Genomic DNA, 21658 nt, shown 5'->3' with positions numbered 1-21658 from the left:
CTGGAGCCCTTTCTAATGGCTAATTAGTAAGTGCTACCTCATTGGATAAATGTATAGTGCATATTCCATGCTACAGCTGCGTAAAAGACCCCAAGGTAATGTCTCCAATGACCTTCTGTGTCTGTAATTTTGGCCGTGTGATTGTTCCTTCAATCTCTACATACGGAAATCTGCAAGAAGGGCCACCATTGTAAACATCTAACTCCATGCCATGCACAGGCTTTGGCCATGCACAGAAGGGATTGACCGCAGGACCTGGCCCTCCACGCGTGCCCTTTGACCAGGATGTGGACCGCTGGAGGATCCTCAAGGGCCCCGGGGATCCCTGCCTCCAGTGGGAGCTGCCATTGCTCCTGTACACAGGGAGCAGCTAAAAATGCTGATTCCTGTGTGCGGGAGCAATCCGTTCATCTGTTTTCATGCGCGCTTGATAGCAGGTGGGAAAACAGATAAAGTCCACTCCGGGCGGGCAAGAGCAGTTTTCTTCCTCCTGTCTGCTGAGAGTGGACTTACAGTTTGCTCTCCCTTGGCGGGAGCTTTGACATCTGCTTGGCACCACGGGAGATAGGGAGCCGGTCCTGTGGGATGGCGGTCCCCAAGGTTGCGCAGCCCTCCTCCTGTGCTGTATTCGGCCCTAGGGACCACCACCTCCACAGTGCCAGCCCGTGTCCATGCAAAGTGAAAGGAGGGCATCGAAAAATGGAAAAATAAACACTTTTTTTGCCCTGTTACGGTCCCTGGGAGACCCCAGCACCAGGGCTAGGGGGTCAGGAGCCCCCCCCCCCCCCACCCTGCTTTTTTTTGTTTTTACTTTACCTTATTTTTGGCAGTCGGCTGAGTCAGAGTCCTAAAATGTCTGCCAACACTTCCTGATTGATGTGTTGACAGCCAATCCAATATCAACATGGGAACTGTTGGATCTGCAGAGGATCCATGTGCCTAGTTATCTATATGTTTTTTATCTTTAATATCTCAAAAACTACTGAATGGGGGTTATACCAAATAACAAAAAGGGTTCTTTCTGCCAAATTTGGTGCAATTCTGTACTGTGGTTCGGGCTGCAGTCCTGTTGAAAATTCCTATGGAAAATTGCATGGGTGAAAAAGCATTTTTGGACCCCATCCCTTTTTCTTGGCCCCCTCTTGATGAATCACCCTGAAAATTTTAAGACAGCAGCTGAAGTGAGTGGCATACTAGTTTTGAAAAGTTTGTGAAGATTCGTCAAAGGACGCCAAAGTTACTGGCAAAACAAAACATGTGTTTTCTGTGGAAACTAGGTGCCAACTTCAGGAAGCGGATTCTGAGCACACTATCTCTCAGTTTGAGACAATATATACAGAGCCACAAGAGGCTTGACAGAGGCGATAATAGATAATACTAATGCTCTGTTTGTGGTAGTGTGGTCTAGCAGTTAGGCTTATCAGAGGGTAATGTTAAGCATTTGTTGTACACCCACAGACAATAAATGAGAACACACACTCAGTGACTTAACTCCAGGCCAATAGGTTTTTATATAGAAAAATATTATTTTCTTAATTTATTTTAGAACCACAAGATTCAAATTGCAGGTAAGTACATTAAATGTAAGGTACTTTGCATAGGTAAAGATAGAACTTTGAATCAAAACAGTAATGGACACAGTTTGGCATAAAATGGCAAAAAGCTATTTTAAAAGTGGACACAGTGCAAAATTCAACAGTTCCTGGGGGAGGTAAGTACAGGTTAGTTTTTGAGGTAAGTAAAGCTCTTACAAGTCCCCGGGGCATAGGCAGCCCACCGTTAGGGGTTCAAGTCAACCCCAAACAGCCAGAGCCAGCAACACAGGGCCGGTCAAATGCAGAGTTTAAATAGGGGCCCAAATAACATAGGTGCCAATGGAGACTAGGGGTGCTCCGGTTCCAGTCTGCTAGCAGGTAAGTACCTGTGTCCTCGGGTAGCAGACCAGGGGGTTTGTAGAGCACTGGGGGATCCCAAACAGGCACACAAAATACACCCTCAGCGGCACAGGGGTGGCCGGGTGCAGTGTGCAAACACGGCGTCTGGTTTTGTATTGAAATCAACGGAGGGACCCGGGTGTCACTCACACAATGCAGGCAGGGCACAGAGGGGCTTCTCAGTCCAGCCATCGTCTGGGCATGGGTGAGGGCTGCCTGCTGGTCACTGCTGCAATGGTGGTTAGGTCCTCATAGGCCTGGGGGCTGCGGATGCAATGCTTCTTCCAGACGTTGGGTTTCTTTGTTACTGGCCAGTCCGGATCAGGGGGTCCTTTGGATTCCCTCTGTAGGCGTCGTCATGGGGGTGAAGAGAGGTTGGCTCAGGGTGGACACGTCGTTGGAGTTGCCTGGGGGGGGGCCTCTCTGCGGCGTCGGTTTCTCTGGACATGGGATGGGGGCTTCTGGTGCAGAGTGGTGGGGACTCACGCTTCTGTAGTGAGGTGGGAGTCCCTCTAAAGATGGTTTCTTCTTGCTTCTTTAGACAGAGCCGCTGTCCACAGCCTCTGAGTTGGCAGAGGTCGTTGGACCCGCAGGATGCGTCGCTGGTGCAGGTTCTTTGAATCAGGAGAGAGGCCAATAGGGCTGGGGCCAAAGCACTTGTTGTCTTCCTTCTTCTCTGCAGGGTTTTCAGATCAGCAGTCCTTCTTTTTGTTAGGTCATCAGGAATCTGATTTCCTGGGTTCAGGGTCACCCCTAAATTCTAGATTTAGGGGTGTGTTTAAGGCTGGAGGGTGTAGCCAATGGCTACTGTCACTGAGGGTGGCTACACCCTCCTTGTGCCTCCTCCCTTTGGGGAGGGGGGCACATCCCTAATCCTATTGGGCTAAATCCTCCAAGCCAAGATGGAGGATTTTCTAAGGAAGGGGTCACCTCAGCTCTGGACAGCTTAGGGGCTGTCCTGGCTGGAGGGTGACTCCGCCTTGTTTTTCTCATTAACTCCTCCGGAGTTGCCGCCAAAAGTGGGGGTTGCGTCCAGGAAGTGGGCATCTCCAATAGCTGGAGTGCCATGGGGTGTTGTAACACAAGGCTTGAGCCTTTGAGACTCAGCGCCAGGTGTTACAGTTCCTGTAGGGGGAGGTGTGAAGAACCTCCACCAAGGACAGGCTTTGTTCCTGGTCACAGAGTGAACAAGGGCACTCAACACATGTGGCCAGAAACTAGTCTGGAAGTGGCAAGCTGGCAGAGACCAATCAGCCTAGCAATAGCACTAGCAGTTGGGCTGGCATGCAGGGCGCATCTCTAAGATGCCCTCTGTGTGCATTTCTCAATAAATCCCACACTGGCATCTGAACACTGGTGCTAGGATCTGGTTAGCAGGGTCCCAGCACACTCAGAATCAAAGCTGACATAAACAAAAGGCAAAAAGTTAGGTTGTAACCATGCCAACAGTGGCATTTTCCTACACTAACTATAAGTACTTACCGGCAACTACCAGTAGGTAATATAGCTCTGTCTCTTACTAGAGGTCACTAGCAGGTAGTTATAGTTAGGACCTAGTTTCCACAGGAAAAGCATTTTTTGTTTTGCTAATAACTGGTGCCATTTGACAAATCTTCACAAACTTTTCAAAACTAGTGTGCCAGGCACTTCTTGAGCTGTTGTCTTGAGAGTTTTGGGGTAATTCGTCAAGCGGGGGGGGGGGGCAAGAAAGTAAGGAAGGGGGGGAACAGAAATGCTTTTTGGCCCATGTAATTTTTCATGGGAATTTTGAAAATGACTACAGCCCGAACCACAGTACAGAATTACACCAAATTTGGCAGAAAGAGCCCTTTTTAGGGTCGAGCCTGCATGTGAGACACTTTAGGAGTTGGAAAAGGGCTCGGAGTCCCGTCCATGTCACGTCAATGTCTTTCATTGGCTTGCCTGTTAAAACCGGCTTGCTTTCATTAGTGGAAGGCATGCATACGTCATGCTTTTTCCGGTGGTTTGCCCTCCTCGAGCGCAGCGACCAAATACTGAAAACATGCGAGGCTCGCTGTTTCCCGTCAGGTTTGAGGACTACTTTTTATCTTTTGTTTGCAGCGTGATCTCGCTTGGCAGAAGTCGAGCGCTTTGTATACCATCGACCCTGTTACATAGTTAATTGCACTTTTGCCGGTTACGTAGATAATAGCACTTTTGCCGATAGGTTTCACTACGAGTGAACTGTAGCAGCTATACCGTGCTGTTTTTTTCCATTCAATGTGGCAAGAAAAATCCGGTTGGGAGTTTTTCAAGTGCTAATAGCTATAACTCTGAGAAATGCGAGACCCTATTGCATTGCAAATGGTTGTTGTTATTTAGTGTAAATCCATTCATACCCATTAGCACACTCCCACAACCACTCGCACCCATTCACGCACCCATTCACACACCCTACTCAGACCCACAAAAATACCACACCCACTGACAAACCCATGCACCCTCTCACATGCCCACCCACTCACTGACCCACAAAACCACTCAGACCCACACATCTACTCACGCACTTACTCACAGACCCACAGAAACACTACTACACCCCTTTGCAGACACACACCCATTCAAATCCACACAGTTACTCACAGACCCACAAAACCACTACCTTGCCCACTCACACAGCCACTCACTCACACACCCACAAAACCACTACCACATCCAGTTACCAACCCATACAGTCATTCAGTTACACCCATTCACATAGTCGCACATCCACTCGTAGACTCACAAAACTACTACCAAACCGGCACACAGACCCACACACCCACTCACAGATCAATTAAACCACTACTGCACTTACTTCAGATAACTATAACTGGTGATTTTCTGTGGCTTTGGGTGTAAAATCTGAATTTAACTATAACGTCCCTGTTATTTTTCTCAGTGAATATCTATCCCTCTCCCGCTATATATTTAGTTTCTTGTGAGTAATTTAATTGCAAATGTTGGAGTAATATCAGTATTGTCATAGAAGATGTCATGAGTGATGTAATATGCATGTCAAGTTAGTTTTATTTTTTTGTAGCGTTTAAATTTGTTGTTTCTGAACATTTCACCTAACTATAAAGTTACTTTAACCTTGTTTTTCTTCAGTGAATTCTGTGTATGTGTATATGTGTGTCTATGTATGTAAGTAAGTGTGTGTGTGTGTGTGTGTGTATATATATATATATATATGTTCGTTGGCATGTGTAGCTGCAGCTACTCATGCTGTGCACTGTTCCTGCCATCTAGTGTTGGGCTCAGTGTTACAAGTTGTTTTTCTCCTCCCTTTCGGCTCCATTGCGCATGGGCATCGACTCCATCTTAGATTGTTTTCTTTCCGCCATCGGGTTCGGACATGTTCCTTTTCGCTCCGTGATTTGAATCTGGAAAGTTTAACAAAACATCGAAAATCCGTCGGTATTGTTGCGTTCGGGACCGGTTTTCTATAGATACATCGGCACCGATGAGACAACCGCTTCGGCGGCCCTTCGGGGCTTCCGCACTCAACCGAGGCCTGGTCGGCCCGACCACACCCGTCATCGAAGACTCATGGACCGGACCCCCTTCCGTTTCTGTCCGACGTGCCACGCCAAGTATCCTTATACAGACCAGCATCGGGTCTGTAATCTGTGTTTGTCCCTGGAACGCAGAGAGGATACCTGTGAGGCCTGCAAGGCTTTTCGGTCGAAGAAGACCTTGAGAGATCGACGAGCAAGGAGCTTGGAGATGGCATTGAAATCGACACAACACCTCAACGTCGAAGAGGAAGTGATGGCTATCTCGATCCAGTGTTCAGAATCGGATGCTCCGAGGGAGACCGACCACCGATGGCAGGACAAAAAGTGAGTACGCCAGCCCTGACCAACCCCGACCCAGCCCCAAAGACAGTCGAATAACAGAATGCCTCGGGGACGCCACTGCCAGAAGGCCATGGCTCGACTCACAAGAAAAGCGGTGACCAAATAACATCTTCGGCACTGAAAAAGGCCAAGATCGTGCCGAAGTCTTCCGACTCGGGTCGAGAAACTGCATCGAAAAGAGTCGCCATCGATTGGTCGAATCGAATAAGCCTCCAAAGAGCCTCTCGGAGCCGAGACCAACCGTAACCATGGTTGTTTCGGTACCGAAAAAAACGGCTTAGGAGCCGAAAAAGACTTCTTATACAGAAGATCATGGGCTCTCCCAACAACTTAGAAAGGCACAGGTTTGAGCAGGAGCTGGATGTGGAGTAGCTTGACCAAACTCAACCAAGGTCACAAATCCAGAAGGACACTGGGAAAATTCAATCCATCCCTCTGCTCCAATTTAAAAGAAAATTGGCTTTTCACGCAGAGACTGAAACTGAGCAGCCAAGAGCAAAGGTGGTTAGAGAAAGGTCACCAATTCCACATTTCACACCAGAGGTGTCGCCACCACACTCGCCACAAGGGACACGGTCACTAGTTGGCACACCAACTGCACAGTCACCCACACATACTGTGCAGACGCAGGACGATGTAGATCCTTGGGACCTATATGACCCACCAGTTTCAGACAACAGTCCAGAGTGTTATCCTTCAAAGCCATCTCCTCCAGAGGATAGCACATCCTACACGCAAGTACTAGCCAGGGCTGTGACATTCCATAATGTCACTATGCACTCAGAACCAGTGGAGGATGACTTTCTTTTCATTACACTGGCGTCCACGCATGCGTCATATCAAAGGCTGCCAATGTTACCAGGCATGCTTAAGCATGCACAACAGGTCTTCCAAGAACCGGTCAAGGGAAGGGCCATTACACCGCGGGTGGAGAAAAAAGACAAACCCCCCCATCGGACCCTGTGTTCATTACACAGCAGCTTCCTCTGGACTCTGTTGTAGTGAGAGCTGCAAGAAAACAGGCAAATTCACAATCGTCAGGGGATGCGCCACCCCCAGATAAAGAAAGACGTAAATTCGACGCGGCAGGGAAAAGAGTTGTGTCGCAAGCAGCCAACCAGTGGCGTATTGTCAATTCACAGGACCTCCTCGCCCGTTACGACCGAGCACATTGGGACGAAATGCACGATATTATTCAGCATTTACCAAAGGAACATCAAAAACGGGATCAACAGGTGGTGGAGGTGGGACAGGACATCTCCAACAACCAAATCCGTTCTGCACTGGACTCTGCCGATACAGCAGCACGAACTGTAAACACGTCAGTTACCATCAGGAGGCATGCATGGCTACGCAGTTCTGGTTTCAAACTACAAATACAGCAAGCGGTATTAAACATGCCGTTCAACCAACAGCAGATATTCGGGCCGGAGGTGGACACTACAATAGAAAAAATGAAAAACGACACAGACACGGCCAAAGCCATGGGCACGTTCTACTCTTCCCAGCATAGGGGAACATTTAGAAAGCCACAGTTTAGGAGAGGGTTTAGACAGCAACCCTCAGAGCCATCCACCTCCCAAACAAAACCCATCTACCAGTCTCAATACCAGAGAGGGGGGGGGTTCGTGTTTCATTCAGGGGACAATACCCAAGAGCAAGGGGAAAATGTCAGCCTGCCAAGCAGACCCCCAGTAACAAGCAGTGACTTCAATGTCACACTTCCCCAACACACATCGCCAGTGAGGGAAAGATTAACAAAATACCACAAACATTGGTCAGACTTAACCACTGACACATGAGTTCTATCAATTATCCAACATGGTTACTGCATAGAGTTCACACATTTACCTCCAGATGTTCCCTCAAGGACTCACAAACTGTCAGCACATCATCTAGACCTACTACACATAGAGGTGCAAGCACTATTAACAAAACAAGGCATAGAACTAGTACCACACCATCAAAAAGAAACAGGGATTTACTCCCTATATTTCCTTATTCCCAAAAAAGACAAAACACTAAGACCAATTCTAGATCTCAAGACATTAAACCTTTTCATCAAATCAGATCATTTCCACATGGTCACACTACAAGACGTATTTCCCTTGCTAAAACCGGAAGAATACATGGCAACACTGGATTTAAAGGATGCAAATTTCCACATACCCATCCATTCATCTCTCAGGAAATACCTCAGATTTGTCATACAGGGCAAACACTACCAATTCTAAGTATTGCCCTTCGGGATAACAACAGCCACAGAGTACTTACAAAATGCCTCGCTGTAATAGCAGCTCATATAAGGAGACATCACATGCACGTATTCCCATATCTACACGATTGGCTAATAAAAGCCAACACTCAACACCGGTGTCAAAGTCACACGCAATATGTAATAGATACTCTACTCAAACTAGGGTTTTCTATAAATTACCAAAAATCTCACTTGCAACCATCCCAAATACAACTATACTTGGGAGCCACACTCAACACGCAAAGAGCAATTGCCACTCCAAGCCCACAAAGAGTTCAATCGTTTCAAAATATAGTGTCAAGCATACAACCAAACCAACAGTACACAGTCAGGTTTGTAATGAAACTACTAGGCATGATGTCCTCATGCATCGCTATTGTCCCAAACACATGGCTACACATGCGGCCCTTACAACAGTGCCTAGCAAAACAATGGACGCAGGCACAGGGTCAACTTCAAGATCTAGTGTTGACAGACCGCCAAACACACTCTTCGCTTTAATGGTGGAACCCTGTAAATTTAAACAAAGGGCGGCCATTTCAATACCCAGTGCCTCACGCCATTATTACAACAGACGCTTCCATGATTGGGTGGGGAGCACACCTCAACAATCACAATATACAAGGTCAATGGGACAATCAACAAAAACAACTTCACATAAATCACTTAGAACTACTAGCGGTCTCCCTAGCACTAAAAGCTTTTCAACCCCTTCTAGCCCACAAACACATTCTTGTCAAAACAGACAATATGACAACAATACAACAATGTACTATCTAAACAAACGGGGGGGACACTCGTCACAACTATGCCTCCTAGAACAAAATAAAAAGGGAATTGGGCAATTCACAACAACATTCGCCTGATAGCGCAATATATACCAGGCATTCACAATCGGTTAGCCGACAGTCTCAGTCGAGATCACCAACAAACTCACGAGTGGGAAATACATTCCCAGATTCTAAAAGATTACTTCTATCGCTGGGGGACACCAGACCTAGATCTATTTGCAACAAAACGCAAAATGGCAAAACTTTGCATCCAGGTACCCACACCCTCAGTCCAAGGGCAATGCTCTATGGATCAGTTGGTCAGGGATATTTGCTTACGCTTTTCCCCCTCTCCCTCTCATTCCTTTCCTAGTCAACAAATTGAGTCAAAACAAACTCAAACTAATACTCTTAGCACCAACGTGGGCTCGCCAACCGTGGTACACCACACTGTTGGACTTCTCAGTAGTACCTCACATCAAACTCCCAAACAGACCAGATCTGTTAACACAACACAAACAACAGATCAGACACCCCAATCCAGCATCACTCAACCTAGCAATTTGGCTCCTGAAGTCTTAGAATTTGGCTATCTAAACCTTTCAAATGAGTTTATGGAAGTCATTAAACAGGCAAGAAAACCGACAACAAGGCATTGCTATGCTCATAAATGGAAAAGGTTTGTTTTCTACTGCCAAGCAAACCAAATCACACTGTTAGAGGCCTCCATTCAAAACATTGTGAGTTACTTACTACACCTACAAAAAGCAAATCTTGCTTTTTCTTCCATCAAAATTCATCTCACTGCAATCTCTGCTTACCTGCAGATTAAACATACAAAGTCACTTTTTAGAATCCCAGTTAATAAAGCCTTTATGGAAGGACTAAAAAGGATCATACCTCCAAGAACCCCACCAGTACCCTCGTGGAATCTTAATATTGTACTTACACGACTCATGGGTTCACCTTTTGAACCCATGCATTCTTGCCAAATCCAATTCTTAACTTGGAAGGTAGCTTTTCTAATAGCCATCACTTCACTATGAAGAGTTAGCGAAATACAGGCGTTTACTATCGAAGAACCCTTTATACAAATACACACACATAAAGTGGTTCTCCGTACAAATCCAAAGTTTTTACCAAAACTAATTTCACCGTTTCATCTAAACTAAACAGTAGAGCTCCCAGTCTTCTTCCCACAACCAGACTCAGTAGCAGAAAGAGCACTGCATACATTAGACATAAAAAGAGCGCTAATGTATTACATAGACAGAACAAAATAATTTCATAAAACTAAGCAATTTTTAGTTGCTTTCCAAAAACCCCATGCTGGTAACCCTATATCCAAACAGGGCATAGCCAGATGGATAGTCAAATGCATTCAAACCTGTTACCTCAAAGCTAAAAGAGACTTACCCATTACACCAAAGGCACACTCCACTAGAAAGAAAGGAGCAACAATGACCTTTCTAGGTAATATACCAATGACAGAGATCTGTAAGGCAGCCACTTGGTCTACACCTCATACCTTTACTAAACATTACTGTGTAGATGTGTTAGCAACACAACAAGTCACAGTAGGACAGTCTGTGCTAAGAACATTGGGCCAGATGTAGCAAAGGTTTTTCCCCATTCTGTGTCTATGGGAAAAAGTGTTTGTACATATGGGCCATTATTTCAAACAACTTCAACTCCTACAGGCTGACCACCGCTTTCAGGAGCATTACTGCTTTGTAGTCTATGCACAGCATGTGTATCTGCAGCTACACATGCCATCGAACGGAAAATGTCACTTACCCAGTGTACATCTGTTTGTGGCATGTTGCGCTGCAGATTCACATGCGCCCTCCCACCTCCCCGAGAACCTGTAGCCGTTTAAGTTGCATTTAAATTGTATATATGTAAATAAATATTCCTTTACCACAAACTATGTACATACATATCTATTCCATTGCATGGACATATTTAGTATCCTCATTCTACCACTCCTACCTCACCCTATGTTGAAAGGGAGGAGTCACTCGGTCCGTGACTTGAAAAGACTTCATCGAAGAAAAACAACTTGTAACACTCCGAGCCTAACACTAGATGGCAGGAACAATGCACAGCATGTGAATCTGAGGCGCAACATGCCACGAACAGATGTACACTGGGTAAGTGACATTTTCCATATATATATATATATATATATATATATATATATATATATATATATATACACACACGCTTTGAGATGTGAGCAGGAGTTAAACTGGTCAGATTTTCTTTCAAGTACACATGGTTATGACTGTTGCTAACTACTGTGGATGAAATGTGCATGAGTCAGTGGCAATAAGCTTCTTGTAGTTGCTTGTCATGTCTGTGATCATTTTTAAGTCGATCCTAGGCAACACGTATGCGCGGTCTCCCGAAATGCTGTAATCTACCTTTGTGGGTTGCAACACACCCATCTCACGCCCCTCACTTTAAATTGTTCCTTGGCCTGCCTTTCAAAATTCCTTTGATTTCGTAGGTAAATGGTTTGTTTGTCCCACCTTGAAGACTGACCCTGTTACATGGATTATTGCACGATCGGCTACATACCTTAATGTGGCGCACTACTTTTGTCTTTTACCTTGGTGCTTCGTGGCCGTATGTTGTTTATTCCACTTCCTTGTTTTGGGCTTGCCGCTGTTTCTTTGTGGTGTCTGCGCACAGAGGCTGCAAGCTGAAGGGGGATTCTTTTTTACTTATTTAATGACTTTTTTTAATAGGTTCATATTGCACAAACTAGATCGGAGGAGCGCTTTACATGAGAATGCAAAGTTTCATATAGTGCAAATTCGATCGGAGGAGCGCTATACATGACTACCTGAAGTTTCATATAGCGCAACCTCGATCGGAGGAGCGCTTTACATGCGTACCACTTAGCAAGTTAAGCAGTTGAAAAAATATACAACCTTGAGCATTTACAACAGAAAAAACACAGAAATCCTCAACGCTGCTTTCGTGGCACAACAGGAGAGCCGATTACACAATATTCACTACACTTGGGGAAACTTGACCCATAATGCTTTACAGGGCATTTCTTTTTTCAAAACATTTTTGCCCATAACTCAGCCTGTGGTGGCCCTACGACAATGGTGCCACCGCCAAACCGTTCAGCATGGCGCGCTGTTTCCATCTAGGTCATCTTTGGGTCCCTACTCTAGGTTGGGTGGGCACAAAATAGTAATGTCTACCACCATACATAGTATTTTTAATCTTTCATGGCTGGAACTTGTGTTTTACTGTTGGGAGTAGTTTGTGTTTTAAGGGCCTTGTTTAAAATAGCATTGCAGTAGGCCTGGAAATGTGTAAGGCATTTTGCCCTCTAAGAGTTACATATATGGTTACACGGCATTACTTTCTGCCATTCTGTTTTCATGTCGTTATGCCCTCTAGGGGATGACTATATGGCTACATGACAATATTTCTTATAAATGCTATTTTTATTATGTTGTCCTCTAGGGGCTGTTATGAGCATTACAGTCGGGATACTAAAATATTTGGTGCACTTGTAAACTTGCCCCATAGTGCTTTGCGGGGAATTCCTTTTACAAAACGTTTCTGCCAATAACTCACCGTGTGATGGTCCTAGGACAATGGGACCAGCATCAAAATCTTCAGCCTGGCACACACTATCTGTTAGGGGATCGCTGGGTCCCCATACTAGGTTAGGGGTGGGGCACAAAATAACCCCTTTCACCAGTTGGTGTCTTTTTAAGTTCTCTAATGGCTGGAACTTTTGTTTTGCAGCTGAAAGTAGTTTGTATTTTAAAGGCGTTGTTCATAACCTTATTCTGGTAGACTTGCTAGACCTGAAAATGTGTAATGCACCACGACCTGTGGGGGCTAAATATATGGTTACACAGAATTACATTCTGCTGTTCTCTTTTCATTTGGTTATGGTCTGTAAGGGCTTACTATTCCACTTCACCGCACTTGGAAACTCGCCCCTTTGCAGGGAATTCTTTTCGCAAAACATTTGTGTGCTCTTTCTGTCTAGGTCATCTCTGGGTCCCACACTAGGTTGGGGGGGGAACCCAAAAAAAATAATTTTTAAAAATACAATAAATAATGGCAATATTTTCATTTTTTGCAGCAGATAGAGGAAGAAGTTAAATGGAAGATCTTTAGTTATATGCAGGGCCACTGGAATTATGTGGCACAGAGGACCAAATTATGTGGCAGGGTTGACCAATTTGTGGCAAGAAAAGACCAGTTATGCAGTTACAATGCCAATAGCTCTAACTCAAGCAAATGTGAGACCTATTGCATTGCAGATGGTTGTTTTTTTCTATTGAAGTTTTAAACAGGCAGATTAAAACATACAGCAGATGGTGCCAGCCCACAACGTTTATTCTTAAATATTTCCATCTCCAGTGCTTTTATTTAAAAAAATAGTACTCTCCCTCCATCAATGTTGCATGTAGTTGTGTGTGTTGCTATAATGGCAAGTAACACTGTACCAGAGTTAGGAATGGTTTCATTTCTCATCAGTCACGCTCCTCAATTCCCGGGTGAAGCTGCAGGGCAAGTGGAGTGTTTGCTTATGGTGCATGTCTGGCGGCATAGATCACAAAGGGTGCCCAAAAGTCTTTTGGTAGATTCATTTTTACGGCATCAACTCTCAGTATTCCTCCAGCTGCTGTTGGCAAAATGCTGCATCTGTCAGCCAGTTTTAGGGCTTCGGACAGGTGTGGTGCCCCCACTGCATTGCTACCCTCCTATTGGTCAATAGTAGCATCATGCCCGTCAGTTGGCACGCACTTTGACGTAGCCCTTGAGAACGATCACCGAATGCCCAACAATTTGTTCCAGATAAGTATACATTGTGATGCTAATATGTACATGTTTACATACCATACAATGCGTATATGAGTGTATCAAATAGAGCATGTGTTTTCTGATGTTTCAATTTCCCAGCATTCTCCTGCTGTTGCCCTCATCTTGTTAAATATTTTTCTCTTTATGGCTTGCTATAATGTAATTGAATTATTTGTATCTTGAAAGTGACTTGCGTGTCTGATAGCCACTATTATACAGTCTAGATATGCAACATAAGAACAAATATGTTCCCAAAGTTATTTGGAAATAGAAAACAATATTGGATATATGTAATTTTGAATGCACTGTTAAAACTGTATTGAATGTTGTATTTGTAATCACGTACTACTTTGCAATGGTCACTCTAGAAGTGTATTGCCATCTAATTGCAAACCTGCCCTATGATCTTATTGTCCAAAGTGGTTAAACTAAGAAGCCATGCGAGTAGGTTTCCAAAACCTTGGTTCAAATCACACAAACCTAAAGCTCAAAGCGCTGTATTCTCTTCTTTTGTAGAAAGAAGAAGAGAGGTTACGAGCCTCAATCCGTAGAGAATCACAACAGCGACGCATGAGAGAGAAGCAACATCAGCGAGGGCTGAGTGCAAACTACCTTGAACCAGACCGGTATGACGACGAAGAGGAGGGAGATGAAGCCATTAGCTTGGCTGCTATTAAAGGCAAATACAAAGGGGGCACTAGAGGTAAGAAATAATTTAATTCATCTGCCTTTTCAGCCTCATTTCAAGATGAACATTAGCATGTCTAGAATATAGCATATTTGATTTACTTGTAAGTCCCTGGTAAAGTGCACTAGATGTGCCCAGGGCCTGTAAATTGAATGCTACTAGTGGGCCTGCAGCACTGGTTGTGCCACCCATTTAAGTAGCCCCTTAACCATGTCTCAGGCCTGCCATTGAAAGGCCTGTGTGTGCAGTTTTACTGCCACTTTGACTTGGCATTTAAAAGTACTTGCCAAGCCCTAAACTCCCCTTTTTCTACATAAAGCAGGGTTCTGGGTAGGTAAAAGGCAGAACATGTACATGTGTGTTTTATATGTCCTGGTAGTAGAAAACTCCTAAATTCCTTTTCCACTACTGTGAGGCCTGCTCCTTTCATAGGATAGCATTAGGGCTACCATCATGTTTGAGTGATAGATTCTGATCAGAAAAGGGTAATCAGGTCATCTTTAGTATGGCCAGATTGGTAATAGAAATATTGGTGAGGGTGGATTTTATATTACAATTTTTAGAAATGCCACTTTTAGAAAGTGAGCATTTCTCTGCCCTCAAACCCATCTCTGCCTTACAGCCTGTCTCCAATCAAAGTCGGGGCTTGGCTGGTTGACACCTTCCTTGTGCATTTCACCCAGACAACCACAAACACAGGATACTCAATCACACCTGCACTCATCTGCATACCGGATGGGTCTTCCTGGGCTGGAAGGGTGGAGGGCCTGACACTTACATTTCAAAGGCTAGTGGCCTGCCATCACACAATGGACTGCCAAACCCCCCACTTGGGACCCTGGCAGACAGACCTGTACTGAAAGAGGAACTTGTGCACTTCAAAACAACTCTTTTGGGTATATGAACTGGGTCCCTGACCCCACCAAATCAAACACTTATGAACCTACAACCTGTCAGGAGGAACTGCCTGCCTGCCCAAAGTACTCATCTGGACTTCTTTGCCGAGAAGCACTGCTGTCCCCCTGTTGCTCTCCAAGGGCTTGGATTGAGCTTGCCTCCTGAAGTCTCGGGCCAAAAAGACTTCGGGGGTTATTACAACTTTGGAGGAGGTGTTAATCCATCCCAAAAGTGACGGTAAAGTGATGGATATACCACCAGCTGTATTACGAGTTCCATAGGACATAATGGCTGGTGGTATATCCGTCACTTTACCGTCACTTTTGGGACGGATTAACACCTCCTCCAAAGTTGTAATAACCCCCTTCATCTCTTCATGCAACTACTTGTGTGCCCAAAATCGACGCACAGCCTGCCGGAAACCACACATAGCCTGTTTTGCGATGAGAAAATCGCGGCACAGCCGAACTGGAACAACGCAGCCTGACTTCCTGAGTGAATATTTGACACAGCGCCTGCCACGTGACCAGGTATTCAACGCACAGCCAAACCAGAACGATGCAGCCTGACTTCCCGAGTGAAGAATCGATGCAGCGCCTGCCATGCAACAGAAAATTCGATGCACCGCCATACTGGATCGACGCAACACCTGTGACTTCGTCCTGCACGCCCAGGATTTCCCTGCATGGTCCCTGGGTGTCAAAAAGATTCCTTCATCGCGGTGAGGAACCAAGACTGCGTGCCGGAAATCGACGCAAAGCCCCTTGCTACATGGAAAGAAACAACGCATCGTCTGTGCCGTGCCAGAAAAATCCAATGGACACCCTTTTTTTCCACGCATCTCCTCTGCGGTCTCTGTGCGTGTTATTTTTTAAGCAAACCTTGTACTTTGTGCAAACAAGAGAAAACTGTTGATTCCTAAGATTTGACTCTTTTTAATCTTGCAAAAATTATATCTCAATTTGTGCTTATTGAATCTTTATCGTTTTGACCTTAATTTAACCAGATAAATATTGTATATTTGTTACTGTGTTACTTTATGATTTATTGCACAAATACTTTACTGCCTTCTAAGTTAAGCCTGATTGCTCAGTTCCAGGCTACCAGAGGGTGGCCACAGGATAATTTGGATTGTGTGTGACTTACCCTGACTAGGATTATGGTCCCTACTTGGACAAGGGTGTATACCTCTGCCAACTAGAGACCCCATTCCTAACACTGTGCCTCTCCCCTGACCTTCAAGAAGCCACCTGCAACGTCTGAAGATCCTTCCGGTTAAAAAAAAGACCCTTCTAGACAGAAGAGCTCGTCTACTGGAGATGATACACAAGACTCCAGAAGACTTGCCGGACATCTTCGGGGAGAAGCACACCCCAGAGGAGCCGGAACAGGAGGAGGCCTTTTCCATCCAGTACTCCATCCAGTACCAATGCCCCTCCTGTCTCCCTCTAAGACTTCCAAAAAGCCCCTTACCAAGGTTACCGGACTGCCACTGCCAACAGACCATGGCCAGCTCCGAAAAACAACCTTGGATGCCCCGCCTTCCAGCTTGTCACCGAAAATTGCCAAGACCCCATCTTCGCCATCAACCTCAACATCGTCGGTCTGAGACATCGTAGCAATTTCTATTCGCCCCTCAGCACCGACCACCTCGGCACCGAGTCGACCAAACTTCACATACTCTTTGGTACCGACGAAAGGGTACCAACCAAAAGCTTGGTTGCAGAAAACAGAGAATCAACCTCTTCAGAGCGGAAAGCCTCTAGCCAATCTTTGGCCCACCATCTCCTGTTTAACCCATTTTGGAGACCATGTACACTCCTCAGCACCGTCTCTGCATCCAGGAGGGTACAGGGCGCATCATTTCTCCCCCCCCATTACCTTCAAGGGTAAACTATCTTTTCAGGGAGCTCTGGACACATCACCACCTCCAAAGAAAGACCCAAGGACAAGGCTTCCACTATTCACAAGCCTTTTCCTCTTCCTCTTCCCACTTCCTCTCCTCCACCACCACCTTGTCCACCACCTCCCTCTCCACCACCTCCCTCTCCTCCAGCCTCCTCCCCATTTACCTACCTCTCCTACTGCAGGAGATTTAACACCACATTGTTCCCCATTATTTACTGGGGAGGATTTAGGTGGGACACAGCAGGACCAAATTCCATGGGAAGCATATGACCCTGATTCCATGATCTCCGCAGATCTGAACTTATATCCCACACGGCCCTCACCGCCAGAGGATGCTACATCCTACCAGAAGGTGATTGCTCAAACAGCCTCCTTCCACAATGTCTAGCTTCACAGGGACCCTATTGAACAGGACTTTCTTTTTGATGCCCTGTCGTCCACACATAGGGATATCCAGTTCCTTCCCATGCTCCCTGCCATGCTTTGTCATGCAGGCAACATTTTTAAGGAACCATTCTGCTCTAGGGTTATCACCCAGAGAGTTGACAAAAAATACAAAGCTGCTCACTCTGATCCGCCATACATAAGATCACAGGTCCCGCCAGATTCTATTGTGGCTACTGCTGCACGTAAACGGGCCAATAGTCAGGCCACAGGGAGCTCTCCTCCCCTAGATAAGGAGGGTAAATAGATTGATGCCGCAAGTAAAAGGAAGGCTGGTGCATCACCAACTCACTAGCCTTACTTGCGAGATATAATCGGCTCACTGGGATGAGCTAAAGGAGCCTCCTCATCAAAGGAGCTCTGCAAAAGGAGACAACAGCACCTCCACATTAACATCTAAACAGTGACTACCCACGTCTTCCCACCACTCTTCAAGACGTTATCCCCTTATTAACAACAGGGTGACTTTTTGACAGTCCTAGATCTCTAAGACCCTTACTTCCATATCCCCATCCACCCTGCACACCTTGATTTTCTCAGATTCGTGATTGCGGGAGAAGACTACCAATTCAAGGTTCTTTCTTTCGGAGTCACCACAGCTCCCAGGGTATTCACAAAGTGATTAGCAGCACATCTCTGGAGACAAAATGTACATGTTTTCCCTTACCTAGACGACTGGCTCATCAAAGCCAGCACGTTGTCACAATGCCACTGCCACACTCAGATGACAGTGGTCCTTCTGCACAACTTGGGTTTCACACTGAACTTTCTCAAATCCCACCTTTAACCTCTCCACATATAGCCCTATCTAAGAGCTATACTGCACAGTTGAGGATTGCATACCCCAATCCTGCTTCTGATCACAATTTTCAGTCGCTCCTCCCTCAGTTTCGAGAGAACTCATCATACACAGTCCAGATTGTGATGTACCTGTTAGGGATAATGGCCTCCTGCATTGCCATTGTTCCCCATTCCAGACTCCACATGAATCCCTTGTAGCAGTGTCTATCTCGTTAGTGGGCTTAATCACAGGGTCACTGGGAAGATCTAATGTTGTTAGACTACCATACTCGTCTCTCTCTGCAATGGTGGAACACCACCAACCCGTTGAAAGGGCAGCCTTTTCTAGACCCTGTGCCTCAGATCATTCTGATGACAGACGCCTCACACACAGGCTGGGTCATTCACCATTGAGATCTCTCAGTGCAGGGCCGTTGGGATCCTCATCATCAGTCCCTACACCTAAAGTTCCTAGACCTTCAAGCAGCATTTCTAGCCCTGGAAGCATCTCTTTATCACCTCTCACAAAATTGTCCTAGTCTGTATAGACAATATGAGGGCTATGTACTACCTTCATAAACATGGAGGGACAAGGTAACTCCAATTGTCACAACTCTGAGTCGTTATGGAAACAGGCTCTCCCCATCACATTTATCCACTGGCAGATTTTCTCCCATGAACAGCCAACAACTTTGCAGACCTGCTCAGCAGGATGCAGCAGCAAGTCCACGAATGAGAACTCCAGCTGCAAGTCCTTCAAAAATATTTCGGAATTGGGGCACACCTCAAATAGATCTTTTCTCCACAGCAGAAAACACAAAATGCCAACACTTCACCTCTAGGTATCCACATCCTCTATCCAAAGGCCCTAAGCTGTTCATTCCACCAAGAGTGCCCCTTCACCATCATGGAACCTCAATATTGTCCTTACCAGACTCGGGGGGCCTCCTTTGGAGCCACATCACTCATTTCCTCTTCAGTACCTCTCATGGGAAGTGGCTTTTTTAGTTTCTATCGCATCTCTTGGATGTGTTAGTGAGCTCCAGGCATTAATATTGGAAGAACCATCCTTCCATATTTATAGGGACAAGGTAGTTCTTTGCACAATTCCGAAGTTCCTCCCTAAAGTGGTCTCTCAATTCCATTTAGTTAACAGGCTTCTTTCCACAATCTGAATCAGTTGCCAAAAGAGCCCCTCACACTTCAACGTGCATTAATTTTCTACATTGACAGAACTAAAGACTTTAGGAACATTAAACAGCTCTTTGTAGCTTTCTCACTACCTCATAAAGGTAATTTAGTATCCAAGACCGGCATAGCTAGGTGGATATTAAAATGTATTAAAACTTGTTATGCTAAAGCAAAAATACAACTTCCTGTTAGTCCCAGAACACACTCTACCAGAAAGAAGGGAGCCACTATGGCTTTCCTTGGAAACATACCCATAGCTGACATTTGTAAGGCAGCTTCATGGTCTACACCACTGTCAGAGTCACCAGATCCTCGGGGTTTGTGCACGTTCCCAACACGTCCACCACTGAACAACTCCAAGACTCTGATAGATAAATCACAGAGACTGAGAGAGTTCAAGAGGGGATTAGGAAGGGAACAGCTGGGAAGGAGACCTGTAGTAAGAAAAAGGTTAGAACACGCGCTATGAAAATTATATCTCCTGAAATCAATACTAGACTATGATTATAAGCCTAGTCACTCTGAAAACATGAACAATCTAAGAGTTAAGTTTAAAATGATTACGTTTCAAGATGGCCGGATACCTGTAGGGGAATCAAGATGAATTAAATGAAAACTTTCTTATTCAAGTACTTTCCTTTACATGAGAATCAGAAAAACATTCTGACTAAATTTTAAACCAGTTATATAAATCCTGTTTTTGAGAATGTATACTAGGACCATACAATATTGCATCTAGAAACTCTGGCCTTCTGTGTAAAATGTTTCAACACAAATTGCGCATATTGCAAATATATATATAGTAAACACCATAAAAGGATTGTGCACCATGAATAACACAATATGGATTCAGGAAACAACAAAATCACATAACTTGTCAACTCGAATATTACCTAATAAATATCTTAGAATAGTGGCATACAATAAACAACATGAAATAAACTCGAGGAGAGAATTGTGCGTCTTACCAATTCGAGTGTCACCATGTAAATTACCAAGAAATGGTAACACGCAATGAATATCAAGGTCCAATCATCATTAATCGAATCGCTCGTCTTGCCGATTCGTAAAACACGATGTAAATGTCAAGCAGTAACAGCTCACAATAAATAACAAGATCAAAGTACAATGAAACGAATTGCGCTTCTTTTGCCGATTCTTAAGCCACCATGTAAATGTCGAGAAATGGTAGCGCGCAATGAACAACAAAGTTAAATCCTCATGAAACGAGTTGCGCGTCTTGTCAATTCGTAAAACATCATGTAAATGTCAAGAAATAGTAGCGCGCAATGGACAACAATGTTTAAACACCATAAAACGAATCGCGCGTCTTGCCGATTCTTAAGCGACCATGCCAATGTCAAGAAATGGTAGCATGCAATGAATAACCAAGTCAAACCTTTATGAAACCAATCACTCGACTTGCCTATTTGTAAACTACCATATAAATGTCAAGAAATGGTAGCGCGCAAGTAATCTGTTACTCATTTAATAATTAAACCAAGAATATGATGTAGGAAGTTGGCTCTGTATGCACTATTTCAAAGTAAGGAATAGTATGCACAGAGTCCAAGGATTCCCCTTAGAGGTAAGATAGTGGCAAAAAGAGATAATACTAATGCTCTATTTTGTGGTAGTGTGGTCGAGCAGTAGGCTTATCAAAGGAGTAGTGTTAAGCATTTGTTGTACATACACAAGCAATAAATGAGGAACACACACTCAAAGACAATTCCAGGCCAATAGGTTTTTGTATAGAAAAATATATTTTCTTAGTTTATTTTAAGAACCACAGGTTCAAGATTTACATGTAATACTTTAAATGAAAGGTATTGCAGGTAGGTACTTTAGGAACTTTGAATAATCAAAATAGCATACACAGTTTTCAAGTAATTCACATATAGCCATTTTAAAACTAGACACAGTGCAATTTTCAACAGTTCCTGGGGGGAGTAAGAGTTAGTTAGTTTTTGCAGGTAAGTAAACCACCTACGGTGTTCAAGTTTGGGACCAAGGTAGCCCACCGTTGGGGGTTCAGAGCAACCCCAAAGTTACCACACCAGCAGCTCAGGGCCGGTCAG

At 44.8% G+C, this 21658-nt stretch overlaps 1 protein-coding gene across 1 annotated transcript in view; it reads left to right on the top strand.

Annotated features, from left to right (window-relative positions):
* The window catches only part of LEO1 (LEO1 homolog, Paf1/RNA polymerase II complex component), a 127582-nt gene that overhangs the window by 91370 nt on the left and 14554 nt on the right, over nucleotides 1-21658 (top strand). The window contains exon 10 of the mRNA XM_069222467.1: nucleotides 14189-14375. Within this exon, the coding sequence (XP_069078568.1) occupies nucleotides 14189-14375 (187 nt within the window). The remainder of the gene's footprint in view (nucleotides 1-14188; nucleotides 14376-21658) is intronic.

Source organism: Pleurodeles waltl, chromosome 3_1 (genome assembly GCF_031143425.1).
Source record: "Pleurodeles waltl isolate 20211129_DDA chromosome 3_1, aPleWal1.hap1.20221129, whole genome shotgun sequence".
Classification (NCBI taxonomy): domain Eukaryota; kingdom Metazoa; phylum Chordata; class Amphibia; order Caudata; family Salamandridae; genus Pleurodeles; species Pleurodeles waltl.
The sequence above is the reverse complement of the archived record's forward strand: the minus strand, read 5'-3'. Positions and strand labels throughout refer to the sequence as shown.